The sequence below is a fragment of the Podarcis bocagei genome (assembly GCF_964188305.1).
Source record: "Podarcis bocagei genome assembly, chromosome: 10".
Lineage (NCBI taxonomy): Eukaryota > Metazoa > Chordata > Lepidosauria > Squamata > Lacertidae > Podarcis > Podarcis bocagei.
In genome coordinates, this window is record NC_138135.1 from 4,598,701 (window position 1) to 4,613,754 (window position 15,054).

Here is a 15,054-nt window from a genome sequence, read left to right on the forward strand (position 1 = left end):
CACCTTCTCTAGCCCTGAGATTCTCCCACCTGGCTCTCCTCACTGGATCACCTGGAAGCAGCAGTTGACATTTCCATTCCACCTTAAGGAGCAGACGTGTGGAATTGTTGTGTGTCAAATGTCTGTTTACATTCTGGCACAGCTCGCTGGGAACTTCTGTTGTGTGTGTAGCTTTTGCTTTTGGCTGTTCTCTCTGAGACGACATGAGAGAGAGACGATATGTTTCTTTGTCCTGATTTATGCTTAATAAATCTGTAGTTGTAGTATGCTTCCACAAGCCTCACGCCTATTTTGTGTGCGCAGGTCGATCTGCTCATAGTGTGCCCTGGCTCAGAAGCCCGGGTTGCTGATTTACATCAGGGCAGAGGTGATGGTCTCCACAGCAGGATAGCTGGAAGGAGATGACCCAGCTGGGGCTAGCCAGCTGGCCTCCCAGCCCTCTGCATGCCGACACTCTGGTCCTGGGATCCTCCCACCTGGCTCTCCTCACCGGATCTCCTGGAAGCAACAGCAGATTCCCCAACTGAATCTCCCCACAACAGCTGTCGGGGTCCACATTGTAGCTGCTACTGTGCATCAATCATCCAAGTTCACTCCAACCCGGAGCAAACATTTTAGGTTGGAGAGAGTGGGGAAGAAGGAGAAGTGGGGTTTGCTTAGTGAGACAACTTGCTTTCTCCTAATCCGAGGCTCATCCAACATGCCTCCAAGCAAAGTGTTTGGATGGGGACATCTTAAAACCATGAAGTTTTTATAACTGGCTTCACTCTTTTATAAGTTCTTTGAGAGATAAAACACCTTGCTGCAGTTGACATGGCTGCCAATAGAGGACCATGCCAACTGTGTTGCTTGATGACCTCTTACATGTTCATGTATATGGCAAGATATATGTACAGTGGTACCTCAGGGTACACATGCTTCAGGTTACATACACTTCAGGTTACAGACTCCGCTAACCCAGAAATAGTGCTTCAGGTTAAGAACTTTGCTTCAGGATGAGAACAGAAATCGGGCTCCGGCAGCACGGTTGCAGCAGGAGGCCCCATTAGCTAAAGTGATGCTTCAGGTTAAGAACAGTTCCAGGTTAAGAACAGACCTCCGGAACAAATTTGGTTAAGTACTTAACCCAAGGTACCACTGTATTTATTTCCATATATAATTTTGCATGGAATTCCCGCACCTTTAGATTATTTAAGATTTATAGCCTACTCTTCATTATTCAAACATCTATTCCAGCACTCTTTGACCTGTTGGGTCACCCTTTCTCGGCTGGTTAAATTTATTCCCAAGTCAATTAAGGTTATTTAGTTTAAGTAATTCAACAGAATTGCTGGACCTGATGATTTGACTGGAAAGCTGCATTGCAAAATTTGGGGAGGTGTGGATTTAAAGGCAAGCTGACTTGAATTTCTCCCCTGCTCTAAGATTCACCCATTTCTGCTTTGAACACAGCTATTCCCTGACCCCTCGGGTCCCACCCTGCACCCTTGGCACCAATGTTTTCTACCAAGGCAAATAAACCCCGGGGGAGAGATGTCTTTCCCTGGGCTGCTTCATCTTTCTTCCTTGTGACGCAAATGCCCACCATTCAGGGGATTCTCAAACACTCAAGAACAGCCCTCTTCCCTGACAGAGTTGGACCCACAGGATGCAGGCAGGACACAGCCTTGTTTGAGGGTCTCTGGTGGGGAGGCCAGCCATAACTTGGGACCTTTCTTTGGCAGAACATGAGTCCAAGGTGAAAGGTGGAGACCTTAAAACCCACCTAGTCTCTCTCTCTCCTTCTTCCATCTCTGGCCCGGGGATCCTTCTGCCTGGCTCTCCTCTCTGGGTGACCTGGAAGCAGGAGCAGCATCTGAAACCAACGCTCTCTACAGCCTTCCAGGAGCAGCCACAGCTTCCCTCTGAGTTCATTCGGCAGGAAGATGCCAGGTGAGGAGCAGAGAAAGGAAGGGAGCCGTGAATTGGGCCCCAGACCCAAGAAAGGTTTCGTTTGCAATGGGGATTGAGGGAGGAATCGCTCATCTTTAGGCACCAGTTTGTTGAAAAGCATGCAGATTTTAAACTGGCTGTTGTCTAACACTGTGCAGGGTGGTTAAATGAATCAAAGACAAAAGAAAGGGAGAAAGCAATCTGGGAAATGGGTTAATAGTGCAGGCTGTCTGATTTACAGCTGGCCACAAAGCGGTGCAATCTTCCTTGCAGGACAGCAAAGCTTTGAAATGCTCACGGTGTTAAGCGACCTGCTTGGGTTGGATTCACTCTGTCCAGAGTAAGGATGGGCAAATCTCTCAATTTCTCATATTTGCACAGCAGTTTGAGAATCATTTCCTTCAACCCCACATGGAGATTCATCAGCATTTTGGTGCAAAGTTCTCTCAATATATAGTGTTTGGGGTTTTTTTGCAATTTTATCTAATATGCAGATTTTTGCAAAGAAATTCACTACAATATAACCCCCCTCTCTCTATGTTATTTGCATTGTGCTGTGTACTTATATACTTACTTAACTCAAGGATATTCATTTTGTACACCTTTCTTGAATGGAGAACTACATTGCAAAATTCAGAGAAGTGTGAATTTCAACCAGTGCATGAGTTTTGATTTCCATATTGTTAGAGCAACTGCAAATTAGGAAGGTTTTCCTTTAAATGTGAGTTGAATCTAATACCATGCCTCCCAACCCTAGCCCAGAGTGATATTATGCCTCAACCTTATTTATTGGCTGTACTTTCAGAACCCTCACCCCTGCAACTCCCGAAAAGTCAGTCTGGCACTCCTATTAAGGAGGAAGTTACATTGAGTTGTGGATAATTCCCCAGGGCAAGAGGCAGGAGAGACTGAGAGCACTGGAAATAAACAGCAGAAGAAACAAATAGACAATGATGCATGGAGGGGCCAGGAGAATGTGACATGCTTAAATACAAGTAAGGTGTAGAGGCAGGTAAAAAAAGGTAAAGGTAAAGGACCCCTGGACGGTTAAGTCCAGTCAAAGGCAAATATGGGGTTGAGTCACTCATCTCACTTTCAGGCCAAGGGAGATGGTGTTTGTCCACAGACAGTTTTCTGTGTCATGCGGCCAGCAGGACTAAACCACTTCTGGTGCAATGCGACACCATGACGGAAACCAGAGTGCACAGAAAAGCCGTTTACCTTCCCGTCGCAGTGGTACCTATTTTATATGGTTGCACTGGTGTGCTTTCAAACTGCTAGGTTGGCAGGAACTGGGACAGAGCAACGGGAGCTCACTCCATCGCGAGGATTCAAACCGCTGACCTTCTGATCGGCAAGTCCACGAGGCTCAGTGGTTTAGACCACAGTGCCACACCCAAGACAAGGCAAGAAGCGTGATATGCCAAATGGATGTCATTGGGAAAGCGTCACATTACGGTACCCAAATGCCTTTTTGCTCTACTATTGGTTAGGTTAGAAGCACGTTTTTGCTACATGAGAGATGTCAGCAGAGCAACAGGATAGTCACATCCCTGACGCAAGAATGCAGGAACATTCAAGGTGTGAAGCGAGATTTCTGGGTCTGCCTCAAAGAACTTGATAAGGCACTTAGACAATGAAGGGTGAAGACTGTCATGAATTCTACTCATATTGATCCAGAGAAGATCAATAGTTAGCCAAGTAATATCTTAAACACTTTGCCGGATTCCCCCAAAATAGACCAGAGGCAATTAATATTTCATCCAGCAGAGCTTTACCGCTATTGAAGGCAAATGGGCATCATGGTCACAAATACACAATACATTCACTGTCCATAAGAAATCCAGTTGCAGCAGACTGAACTTACAATCACTTATAATAAGACAAAAACCATAAAACTAAGCATACTATGTACAGAACACCACACCAGAGGGAAAGAGACATAGAAGTGAAACCCAGGCTCTTTCTGGCCTTATTATTATAGTTAGCATGACCTTGACAGAAAGAGATAAGAGGACCAGATTAAACCAGCTGTACTCAGCTTCTCCGAAGGAATAACCCAAACATCAGGAACCTTATGCTTGTCTCTAGGCAGAATAGAAACTTAGATGTCATCTAGAAACGTCCAGCCTGCACCAGCTTGCATCACACAGAGAAGCTTCCAGAACCCTCTGGAATTAGAATAGGAAAGATCAATACTTACTGCAACTAAAATTGCAAGCGGACAAGTCTATCCATGGCTACTGGCTGAGGTAGCTAAACTTTAGCCAGAGGTCTCAGAGCACTGAAGAACACTTGCTGGGCTCACACACATCGCCTTTCTCACAAGAGTCAGCTGTGGAGTAGGAGAGGGAGACGTTTGAGTACACCGAGAAGAGACAGGCGCTGAACAGGAAAAGGTGACTGTTTTGAGCAATGGCAGAAGTCTGAGTAAATCAAGGATGCACGGATGCAGAATTGTGTTTTCAAATAATTCCAGAAGTTAGAATAATACAGGAATGGAGGAAAGCAGAGGGGGTGGGGTGGTGATTTCAAACAAGGGCAAAAGTTTGAGTAGAGTGAACAGGGGGTGATGTGGGGAGAGGTCGCAATTTATTCATTTATTTATAATTAATTTTCAATATAAGAAATATCACATCAGATAAAGTAAAAATTAAAGAAATTAAAAGAAATCAAAAACCTTACAATACTGTTTACACATTCAGTAAAACATCCAAATGTGGGATTTCTCAAATCCCTTACTTCCCTCTGCCCTTTCCCGTGCTTCCATTATTTCATCATAAATTCATGCATGTCTGTGTAATAGTATTAATCTTATTGTATCCAATTCTATATCTTATAACCATATTGCAAATGTTTCTTGGTGTTCAGTTCTGTGTTCTACCAGTCTCTATTTCTGCTTGTAGAAGTTGACTTGTTTGCTTTTGAAAAACAAAACCGCCTCAGTGTCTCTCCATGCCTGCTTTATTTAAACCTCTGCCATTATTAAAACCCACAATTTTGGTCCCTTTCTCCCTCCACTCCACTTGAACTTCTGCCACTCTTTCTTCTCCCTTATTTACTAACAGTTATTAGCCAGCGTGTTGCGTTTGCATTTTTGTAGATTGTTTCTGCAAAGCAAGAAACCATGCACTCCAACTGTGTTTTATTTTTATTTTTCCCAAAAAAATATTAATTTTCCAGATTTTTTAAACAAACAAACAAACAAACAAATAAACAAACAAACAGACAGACAGACAAACATACATCTCCACCGTAATTAAACCGAACCTCATAACATTGTTAAGTGACTTCCTCGTATCCCCCTGGTTGAATTTCAGTGTATATCATTTTAACGGTTTTCCAAAACCTAAATTCTTAAAAATGTAACTTAATCACTTAACATCTTTCTCACTTAACCATTCAACTTTAAACATAGTAGTTCATCACATTACATATTTAAATCCTAAGCCTATCTGGTAATTGCAAGCTTTCCAATTAAGTATATATAACATGTTTAACTAAGTAGTCTTTAAATTTCTTCCATTCTTTCTGGTAGTCCTCCTTCTTCTGGTCGTGGACTCTTTCAGTCAGGTCAGCTAGCTCCGAAAAGTCCATCATCTTCATCTGCCAATCTTCCACTGTTGGTACTTCTTGTGTTTTCCAATTCTTAGCTAATAAAATTCAAGCAGTAGTTGTGGCATACAAAAATAATTTAACATTTTTCTTGGGCAGTTCCAAACCTGTTATTCCAAGAAGAAAGGCCTCTGGTTTCTTAATAAATGTATATTTCAACATTTTTTTCAGTTCATTATAAATCTTCTCCCAGGAGTCTTTCACTTTGGGACAGGTCCACCACATATGAAAAAGGTACCTTCTTTTTCTTTACATTTCCAACAGAGATTATCACTATTATGATACATCTTGGCTAATTTTACAGGAGTTAAGTACCATCTATACATCATTTTCATAATATTTTCCTTTAATATCGTACATGCAGTGAACCTGACCCCTTTCTTCCACAATCTTTCCCAGTCTTCAAACATTATATTATGTCCTACATCTCTTGCCCAATCTATCATTACTGATTTAACTTGTTCATCTTTTGTATGCCACTCCAGCAGTAAATTATACATATTAGACAAATTTTTAACTTTGGAACCCAACAACTCCGTTTTCAACTTAGATTTTTCAAAAGCAAATCCATTTTTCTTATCTAACTTATACAATTCATTAATCTGATGGTAATGTAACCAATTTATCTTGTCCTTAGCTTGATCAAATGGTTTTAATTTATAACTCTCTTTCTCCTCTAATAGCAAATCCGAATACCTCAACCACTTGATATCCATATTTAATTTTTTCTGGGCCTTCACCTCCATCGGTGAAAGCCATCTGGGCGTCTTCCTTTCTAAAAGATCTTTATATTTTATCCATACATTATACAGAGATTTCCTAATTACATGATTTTTGAAAGCATTATGGGTCTTTACTTTATCATACCATAAATATGCATGCCATCCAAACAAGTTATCGAAACCCTCTAAATCTAAAACATCACTGTCTTCTAATTTTATCCAGTCTTTCATCCAGCAAAAAGCAGCAGCCTCAAAATAAATTTTCAGATCTAGCAGGGAGAATCCCCCTCTTTCTTTGGAGTCTGTAAGTAGTTTATATTTGATTCTGGGTTTCCCCCCCTGCCAGATAAATCTAGATAAAGCTTTCTGCCATTCTTTAAAACATTTCACATTGTCTATGATTGGGAGGGCTTGAAACAAAAATACCATCTTTGGCAATGCAGTCATCTTAACCACTGAAATTTGGCCCATTAGTGACAGTTTCTAATTTCACCAAATCTTTAAATCTCTCTTTATCTCATTCCATAATTTTTCATAATTATCTTTGTATAAATTCAAATTTTTCCCAGACAGGTTTACACCCAGATACTTAATTTTTCTAACAAAATCCAGGCCCGTCTTTTCTTGTAGTAGTTTTCTTTCATCATTACCTAGATTTTTCTCCAATACTTTGATTTTGCTTTTATTTTACTTAAATCCCACTACCTGCCCAAATTCCTGTATCAACCCCAGTGCTTTTACTGCACTGGAGTCTGGATCTTGTAATGTCAGTACTAGATCATCCGCAAAGGCTTTTAATTTATATTGTTTGGATCCTACTGTTATACCCTTAATTTGTTCATCTTTTCTAATCATACTTAGCAGGACCTCCAGGACTGAAATAAACAGCAGAGGGGGAAGTGGAACCACCCTTGCCTGGTTCCCTTCTCAATTCTCATTTCCTCCAATACCACATTATTCACAATGATTTTAGCTTTTTTGTTCCTGATAGATCGCTTTGATACCATTTAAAAAATCTTGACCAACCCCCATACTTTCTAACTTATTTAACATACAACTCCAAGATACGCTGTCAAAGGCTTTCTCTGCATCAATAAACATTAACATTGCTTTACAATTCTTTCTTGCTTCCAACTTTTCCAGAATGTCAACCACATTCCTAATATTATCTTTCATATGTCTTCCAGGCAGAAATCCTGCCTGGTCCTTGTGTATCTATTCAGATAAAACCTTCTTAAGCCTGTTAGCTAATATATTTGCAAAAATTTTATAATCCACATTAAGTAAGGAGATTGGTCTATAGTTCTTGGCATTGGATCTATCTTAGTCCTGTTTGGGAATCAGAGTAAGCTTCCTTCCAGGTTTCAGGTGCTTTGCCCCCTCGTAGAATCAGATTACATACTTCTACCATAGGTTGGATAAGCCAGTCCTTCAGTGTCTTATAATATTTTGCTGATAGACCATCTGGTCCTGGTGCCTTGCCAAGTTGCATTAAATTTATCGCATGTTCCACTTCCTGTCTTGTAATTGACCCTTTTAGTAGGATCTTTTTATCCTCTGGAATCTTCTGCAAACCATTAATTTGAATAAATTGCTCAGTTTTCACCTGGTCCTCTTTATCCTTTTTGTACAGTTTCTTGTAGTATTTATAAAAACATTTTCTTATGCCAGCAGGGTTATCCACAGATTTTCCTTCTGTTACGATATTTGTGATAGTACTTTGCTTTTGCCTTTTTCAATTGCCAGGCTAAAAGTTTCCCACATTTGTTTGCCGATTCAAAGTTCTTTTGTCTCATCCTCTTTAATTTCCATTCTATTTCTTGGTTTATAATCTGTGAATATTGAATCTGAAGAGCTTTAATTTCCTTTTGTATCTGCAATTTTTTTGTATTTCCTCTGAGCTTCTTCTCTTTCTCTTTTAGTTGATCCAAAATTTTATCTTTTTGCTCATTTTGTATCTTTTTCCTAATTGAATTTTGTTGGATAAGGAATCCTCTCATTACTGCTTTGCTGGCATCCCAAATAAACCTTGTTTCCGTTCCTTGGTTCATATTAAGTTCAAAATAATCCTTTAGGGTTTTTGGGCTTTAGTTACAATCAAAGTAAGGTAAAGGTAAAGGTAAAGGTACCCCTGCCCGAACGGGCCAGTCTTGACAGACTCTGGGGTTTGTGCGCCCATCTCACTCTATTGGCCGGGGGCCAGCGCTGTCCGGAGACACTTCCGGGTCACGTGGCCAGCGTGACAAAGCTGCATCTGGCGAGCCAGCGCAGCACACGGAACGCCGTTTACCTTCCCGCTGGTAAGCGGTCCCTATTTATCTACTTGCACCCGGGGGTGCTTTCGAACTGCTAGGTTGGCAGGCGCTGGGACCGAGCAGCGGGAGCGCACCCCGCCGCGGGGATTCAAACCGCCGACCTTTCGATCGGCAAGCCCTAGGCGCTGAGGCTTTTACCCACAGCGCCACCCGCGTCCCTGCAATCAAAGTACTTCTCAACAAATCATCATTCATTCTCCATTTGAAGGAGCCCTGTACAAACATCTTCAGTTGCACAGAACTGCACTGTGGTCAGAGCAAGTTTTAAGGGAAATTTCAGTTTTTAGTACCTTGGGAACCAAGTCTCTGGATAACCATAGATAGTTGAGTCTCAAAACTGATTGGTTTGCATCTGAGAAAAAAGTAAAGTCTTTTTCAGTTGGATTTCTGACCCTCCATATGTCTGACAGATCAAATTTATCAGTTATATCAAAGAAAGTCTTGGGTAGGCTGGTTCGAAATATTTTGTCTCCGAGTCCTATCCATCAAAGTAGATGCCACTCCATTCAAATCTCCCATTAAAATTAGTTTATAGTCCAAGTATTCCAGAAGGCTTGTTTCCAAATTCTTAAAGAATTCCGCTTTGCCATCATTAGGTGCATAGATTCCTAATAACAAGTAGTTTTCACCCTGTGCGGTAATAATAATAATAATAATAATAATAATAATAATAATAATAATAATAATAATAATTTATTATTTGTACCCCGCCCATCTGGCTGGGTTTCCCCAGCCACTCTGAGCGGCTTCCACAGAGACCAAAAATACACTAAAATATCACACATTAAAAACTTCCCTGTGGTAATTTCCACTGCTGTGTGTCTTCCCTCCTCATCTTTAAAAATCAATTTTGGATTCCATTTTTCTTTCATATAGAAAACCACTCCTCTTTTTTTAACTTTAAGTCTTTTATTTATTAGTATTTTTCTATGTAATCTCGTGATGCGTCTTTCCTATAAACAAATTATATCCAAATTCTGTTTTTCCAGCTCATGATAAACCTGTCTCCTTTTTTGAGGAGAGTTTAAACCATTTACGTTCCAAGAATAAATTCTCAAAGCCATAATGTCGAATTAAGGGGATGCCGCTTCTGCCCCCAACAGCTGTGGGCTTTGCAGTCCCAATTCCACTGCGTACTTCTGCAGAAATCTGTCCTTCTCTCCCACAGTCTTAATCCTTTGCTTTCTTCCTTCAAATCTGAAAGACAGGCCCTCTGGGAATTCCCAGCTAAAAAAGATGTTTTTCCTTCTCAGGATGTTTGTCAATTCTGTGTAATTTGATCTCAAACTCAGGAATTGCCAAGGAACTTCTTTAAAGAGCACAATAGATTTATCTTGTATTTTTAGGCCTTTTTATAGTGGTGTCCCAGAATAATATCTCTTTGTTCCTTGGTCTTAAATGCAGTCATAAGTTATTTTTGTGTCCTTTTTAGGCCCAAATCTATAGGCTTTTTCTATCCACAATTCAACTTCTTCCTTTTTCAAGTCCCACCATGCCATGAAAAAATCCGCCAAAAATTCCCAGAGTTTCTCTTCATCCAGATGCGGGACCCCCCTCAATCTTAAGTGGGATTCCTTTTCCTTCATTTGAAGAAAAGCAATTGAATTTGCATTTGCATTTTGTAATCTTTCCAGATCTGGCACTCTGACTGTCTCAAGCTGTGTCAACCTTGTATCATGTGTAGTAATCTCAGACTTAACTTCTTTCAGTTCAGCTTCAAATCTTTTGTCCAACTTTTCTATGTTTGCTGTATTGCTATTTAAGCCGTCTCTAATATCATTCAGTATTGTCATAACCCATTCCTCAAAGGGTGGATTCTTTGAGCCACATCTTGTTTTGTCAGCACACATAGTAACTCAGGAATTTCAAGGTCAGTACCACAGCTTGATGTAGTGAGAGAGAAAAACAAGTTCCCTCCACTAGTCCCACAGGTTTCAGCCCAGCTAGACAGACAGCAGGCCCCCTGTTCTTTAGGAACAAACTGAGAGAGGAAATGAAAATTTTGAAATCCCTTTCTTTTTCCTTGTAACAATTATAGACAGTCCTGAAGGGAGAGGACACTTTTAGCTACTTAAAAATATGTCAGGATAGCCGCAGGACACAATTTAGCAGAGTCAGTGCAAACGGAGATTAAATGTTTCCTCTTCCATTGTGACGTCACAATGGAGTCTAGTCTTCCTCCTGGGAGGTCCGCTGCAGATTGAAGGAGGCTTTTTCCTCAGTAACAATCACACAAAGTTTATATTTTCAAAAAATAATTTCCCCCTTATCCTCCTTAAAGGGGGGGGGGGGATTTTGCCTGCAAAGTTTCAAAGTTTTTGTTTCTGTTTAGGCTTCGGTCTTTGCACACCGATTCCAGTTTCTTCCAACAAAAGGGACCACCTCCGTTTTTAAGCCCCTTTTTCACTGATCAAATTTTCAAATTAAGACTTTTGCTTTACTAACAGTTCTGAATTTTAAGTCCTTTTTTAAAAGAAGAAATTGGCCGCTCACAATCGCCAGTCTTGGAGCTTCGCACAGTGAAGGAAGCAGTCTTTTCCGCTGTGCCGCGTCTCCGACCCCACTTGCTCTCGGAGCTCTTACGAGCTTACCGAGGAGCAGGGGAGTAACGAAAAGGCACCCGCCAGATCTCCAGGTCCTCAGAATGCCCAATCTGAGGGTTTTTTGGGGGGACCACGACACTCTTGTGGTCTCCCCTTGCTTCAATGTGCTGGGGCTCTTTCAGCCGAAAGAGCTCCTGACTGCCATTACTGGGCGACCAACCAGAAGTCTCCCAACTGTGCTTTAAAGGTATGGATCTGGCTCTATATTTACCTAGAAAACATGAAAAAGAATGTTGGTGGGACAGATATCTGTTTATAACAGGATGACTACTATTGGGCTTCCTTCAACGTCACTTTTCTGTCTTCTCAGATCCTCCTCTTTCCTTCCTCATGGATGCAGAGAATCAAACGCAGGTAGAAGAGTTTATCCTCTTGGGCCTCTCCAGAGCCCCGAGCAACCAAGTTCCCCTCTTCTTGGTCTTCCTAGCTGCCTATTTGGCCATCATCACAGGCAACCTCATGATATTAATCGTGGTCCTGATGGATTCCCGCCTTCACAGCCCCATGTACTTTTTCCTCAGTCACCTGTCTTGCTTGGACATTTGTGGTTCATCTGTCGTCGTGCCAAAGATCCTAGTGAACTTCCTGCGCCAAAGTCACACCATCTCCTACAACCAGTGCATGGCACAAACATTCTTTCTGGTAGGGTTTTTTGGATGTGAGCCTGCCCTGTTGGCCGTCATGGCCTATGACCGCTATGCCGCCATTTGCCAGCCGTTACACTATAGCCGTCTCATGAGGAACAGGCTGTGCATCTATCTCGCTGTGGCCTCCTGGATCTGGGGCTTCCTGGACTCAGCGATTCACGCTGCCCTGGCCTCCAAGCTTCGCTTCTGTGGAGCCAACCAGGTTCCCCAAATCTTTTGCGATGTGCCTCCGCTGTTGAAAATCGCCTGCAGTGATACGAGCATCAATGAATTGACCACTCACATCACCAGCATCTTTGTGGGCCTGGCTCCCTTCCTCTTCATCATCTTCTCCTATTTCTACATCTTGGCCTCCATTCTGAGGATTCACTCCAACACTGGCAGGAAGAAAGCCTTCTCCACGTGTGCTTCACACTTGGTTGTGGTCATTCTCTGTTTAGGAAACGCATTCCTAAACTACAACCGCCCAAGTGCCGGCTACTCTCTGGAGATAGACACACTGATCTCAGCAATGTACTGCATCGTCACCCCTATGCTGAACCCCCTCGTCTACAGCCTCCGCAACAAGGAGGTGAAGGAAGCCCTGAAGAAGGTTCTGAACTGCCGGAAGACGGTTTGAATCTCATTTCTGCTGCTCTACACCACAGTGTCTTCTAAAAGTCTGGTAGCTATTTTCTCTTTGACATCTGGTGGGAGGGCATTCCACAGGGCGGGTGCCACTACCGAGAAGGTCCTCTGCCTGGTTCCCTGTAACTTGGCTTCTCGCAGAGAGGGAACTGCCAGAAGGCCCTCGGCGCTGGACCTCAGCGTCTGGGTGGAACGATGGAGGTGGAGATGCTCTTCCTGTTTATATGGTTGGTTTCCCCTCCCCTCCAATAGAATTTTAATTTATATAATATGACTCCCCCCTTCTCCACGTGGCTTTATGTATTGTATAATTTTCCTTTGCCATAAGTCACTTGGAGACATTTGGGTGACAAGAGACTAAGAAGTTTAATCAACAACAACAACACTGAATTAAATGGATCAATGGTCTGAATGGGTAGAAGACCACTTCTGCGGGGCCTTCCAGATCCACCACATCTGCAACCTCCCACCACTGCTGAAAATTGCCTGCTGGAAGAAGCACATCAGCAAAATTACTGTTCACATAGCCACCATCTTTATGGGCCTGGGCGCATTCCTGGTAATCGTCATCTCCTACATCTTGGCTTCCATCTCGCAGATCTGCTCCATGATAGTGGTTGTCCTCTACTTCGGAAGTGGATTGGTGAACTACAACCACCTCAGCGCAGGCTACTCCTTGGAGGTTGACACCCTGATCTCCACCATGTGGCCTTTGGGGCCAGCTAATATAAATAAATAAAGCCATTTTATTTCCCCAGAGAATCTTGGGAAATACTCTTCAGAGTCGGTGGAAGAAGATTGGAAAAAGTTCAAAGATTATTTACAGAAACACTGTAAAATTAATGAATGTTAGAATGATGTTGGATAGAAACTAAGTGGTCTTTTGCTGTAATGCTATAAGGGAATATGAGAAAATGGTTGTTAATAGGTAAAAAAATTTAATGTTATAATATTTAAAAATTGAAGATTAAGATGAATGAAGAGGGGAGGGATTTGCTGAATTAACAATTGGAACTGGAATACAGAAAAGAAAGGTGTGAGGAGGTCCGGGAAATAAGCAAATGAAAAATATGTGATAGAAAGATTGAACTGTTTTTTAACTATTTTTATTTTGTATTTTTCTTTTTTCTTTTTATTCTGTATTTTTTTGAAAATCTTAATAAATATCTTATTAAAAAAATTAAAATCTTCATTTATTTTCTGTTGCCGCTGACAGTTTTTCTTATGACTAAAGTTTATATTTTGTTGCTCACATCTGTGTTTCTTTTTAATGTAAGTGACCCAGAAAATGTTGCTGTTGGGTGGCAAATAAATATTGACAACAAAAAACAAATACACAAACAAAACCACCAGTGCTTGTGCATTGTGCTTGGATGCTGAGTTAAGCCAAATCTTGAACTCTGTTGCAGTGAGTTTGGTGGGAAGAGGTGGGATTGGTAGGTTCATGAGCATGTATAAATCTGTGGGACTCCTCCCCAACTGCATGAAGAAGCTTGCCAGAAGAAGAGTATCTTCAGTTGTTTCCAGAAAATACAAATAGTGGGCATCTGCCCTAACTGAACACGGATGTTGTACCAGCAGCAGGGCCTTGTCAGTAGTGGCACCCACCCTGTGGAATGCCCTCCCATCAGATGTCAAAGAAATAAACGACTATTTGACTTTTAGAAGACACTTGAAGGTAGCCCTATTTAGGGAAGTTTATAATGTTTGATGTTTTTTCGTACTTTTAATATTCTCTTGGGAGCCGCCCAGAATGGCTGGGGTATAAATAATAAATATGTACGTGACCCAGAAAATGTTGCTGTTGGGTGGCATATAAATATTGTCAATAAAAAACAAATACACAAACAAAACCACCAGTGCTTGCGCATTGTGCTTGGATGCTGAGCTAAGCCAAATCTTGAACTCTGTTGCAGTGAGTTGGGTGGGAAGAGGTGGGATTGGTAGGTTCATGAGCATGTATAAATCTGTGGGACCCTTCCCCAACTGTGACGGGAACTGGAGCTTACAGGGTTAAACAGCCCAGTTCCATCATCCTGTCTCTGAGGGGCGGATGAGATCTACATCCGGGATCTGTTTCTTTGTTCTGTCTGTACTTTCATTTTTATCTGGGACGGAGGATGCCTTTCTCTCTGGAAACTGGCTGAATTTATTGCTGCTGTAAATAAAGCTTCCAGCGTATAAAGAAGCTGAGTGGACTCTTGATTTATGCATACTATGCACACACAGAGGGCAGAAGGCCAATTCGCTGTGTTTTACTGTGCTGTGCTCAGAGGTCCAAGGGAGCAGAGATACAGGACGGAAGCCTGCCGGACCTTTACCCTGACCAATATTTACAGGTTATGGACTAGTCGTGCTCCAAAGGAAAGGGAGCTTTCTGTGAAGGCTGTGCTGTGCCTGTGTCCTTAAAGAGCTGCAGAGAAATCCAGCTGGAGCTTCTGCTCTGCTGCGTGCCTTTTAAGGCAAGGCAGAGTGCTCACTGGGAAGAAAGGATCTTGCTGAAGGAAGCATCCCCTTGAAGCCGGCTAGCATGAGTACTAATGTCTGCGGAAGGAGATGGCAGAGCTTCAGGAGACCTTTAATGTCCCATTTG

General features: G+C 41.9%; 1 protein-coding gene across 1 annotated transcript; it reads left to right on the forward strand.

The window, feature by feature from the left end:
- The first annotated feature begins 1,789 nt into the window (after positions 1-1,789).
- Positions 1,790-12,668, forward strand: LOC308595762 (olfactory receptor 5V1-like). The gene is made up of 2 exons (XM_081210457.1): positions 1,790-1,932; positions 11,498-12,668. Exons 1-2 carry the CDS (start codon positions 1,926-1,928, stop codon positions 12,451-12,453), a joined length of 963 nt encoding a protein of 320 aa, XP_081066583.1. The 5' UTR covers positions 1,790-1,925; the 3' UTR covers positions 12,454-12,668.
- Positions 12,669-15,054: the final 2,386 nt, after the last annotated feature.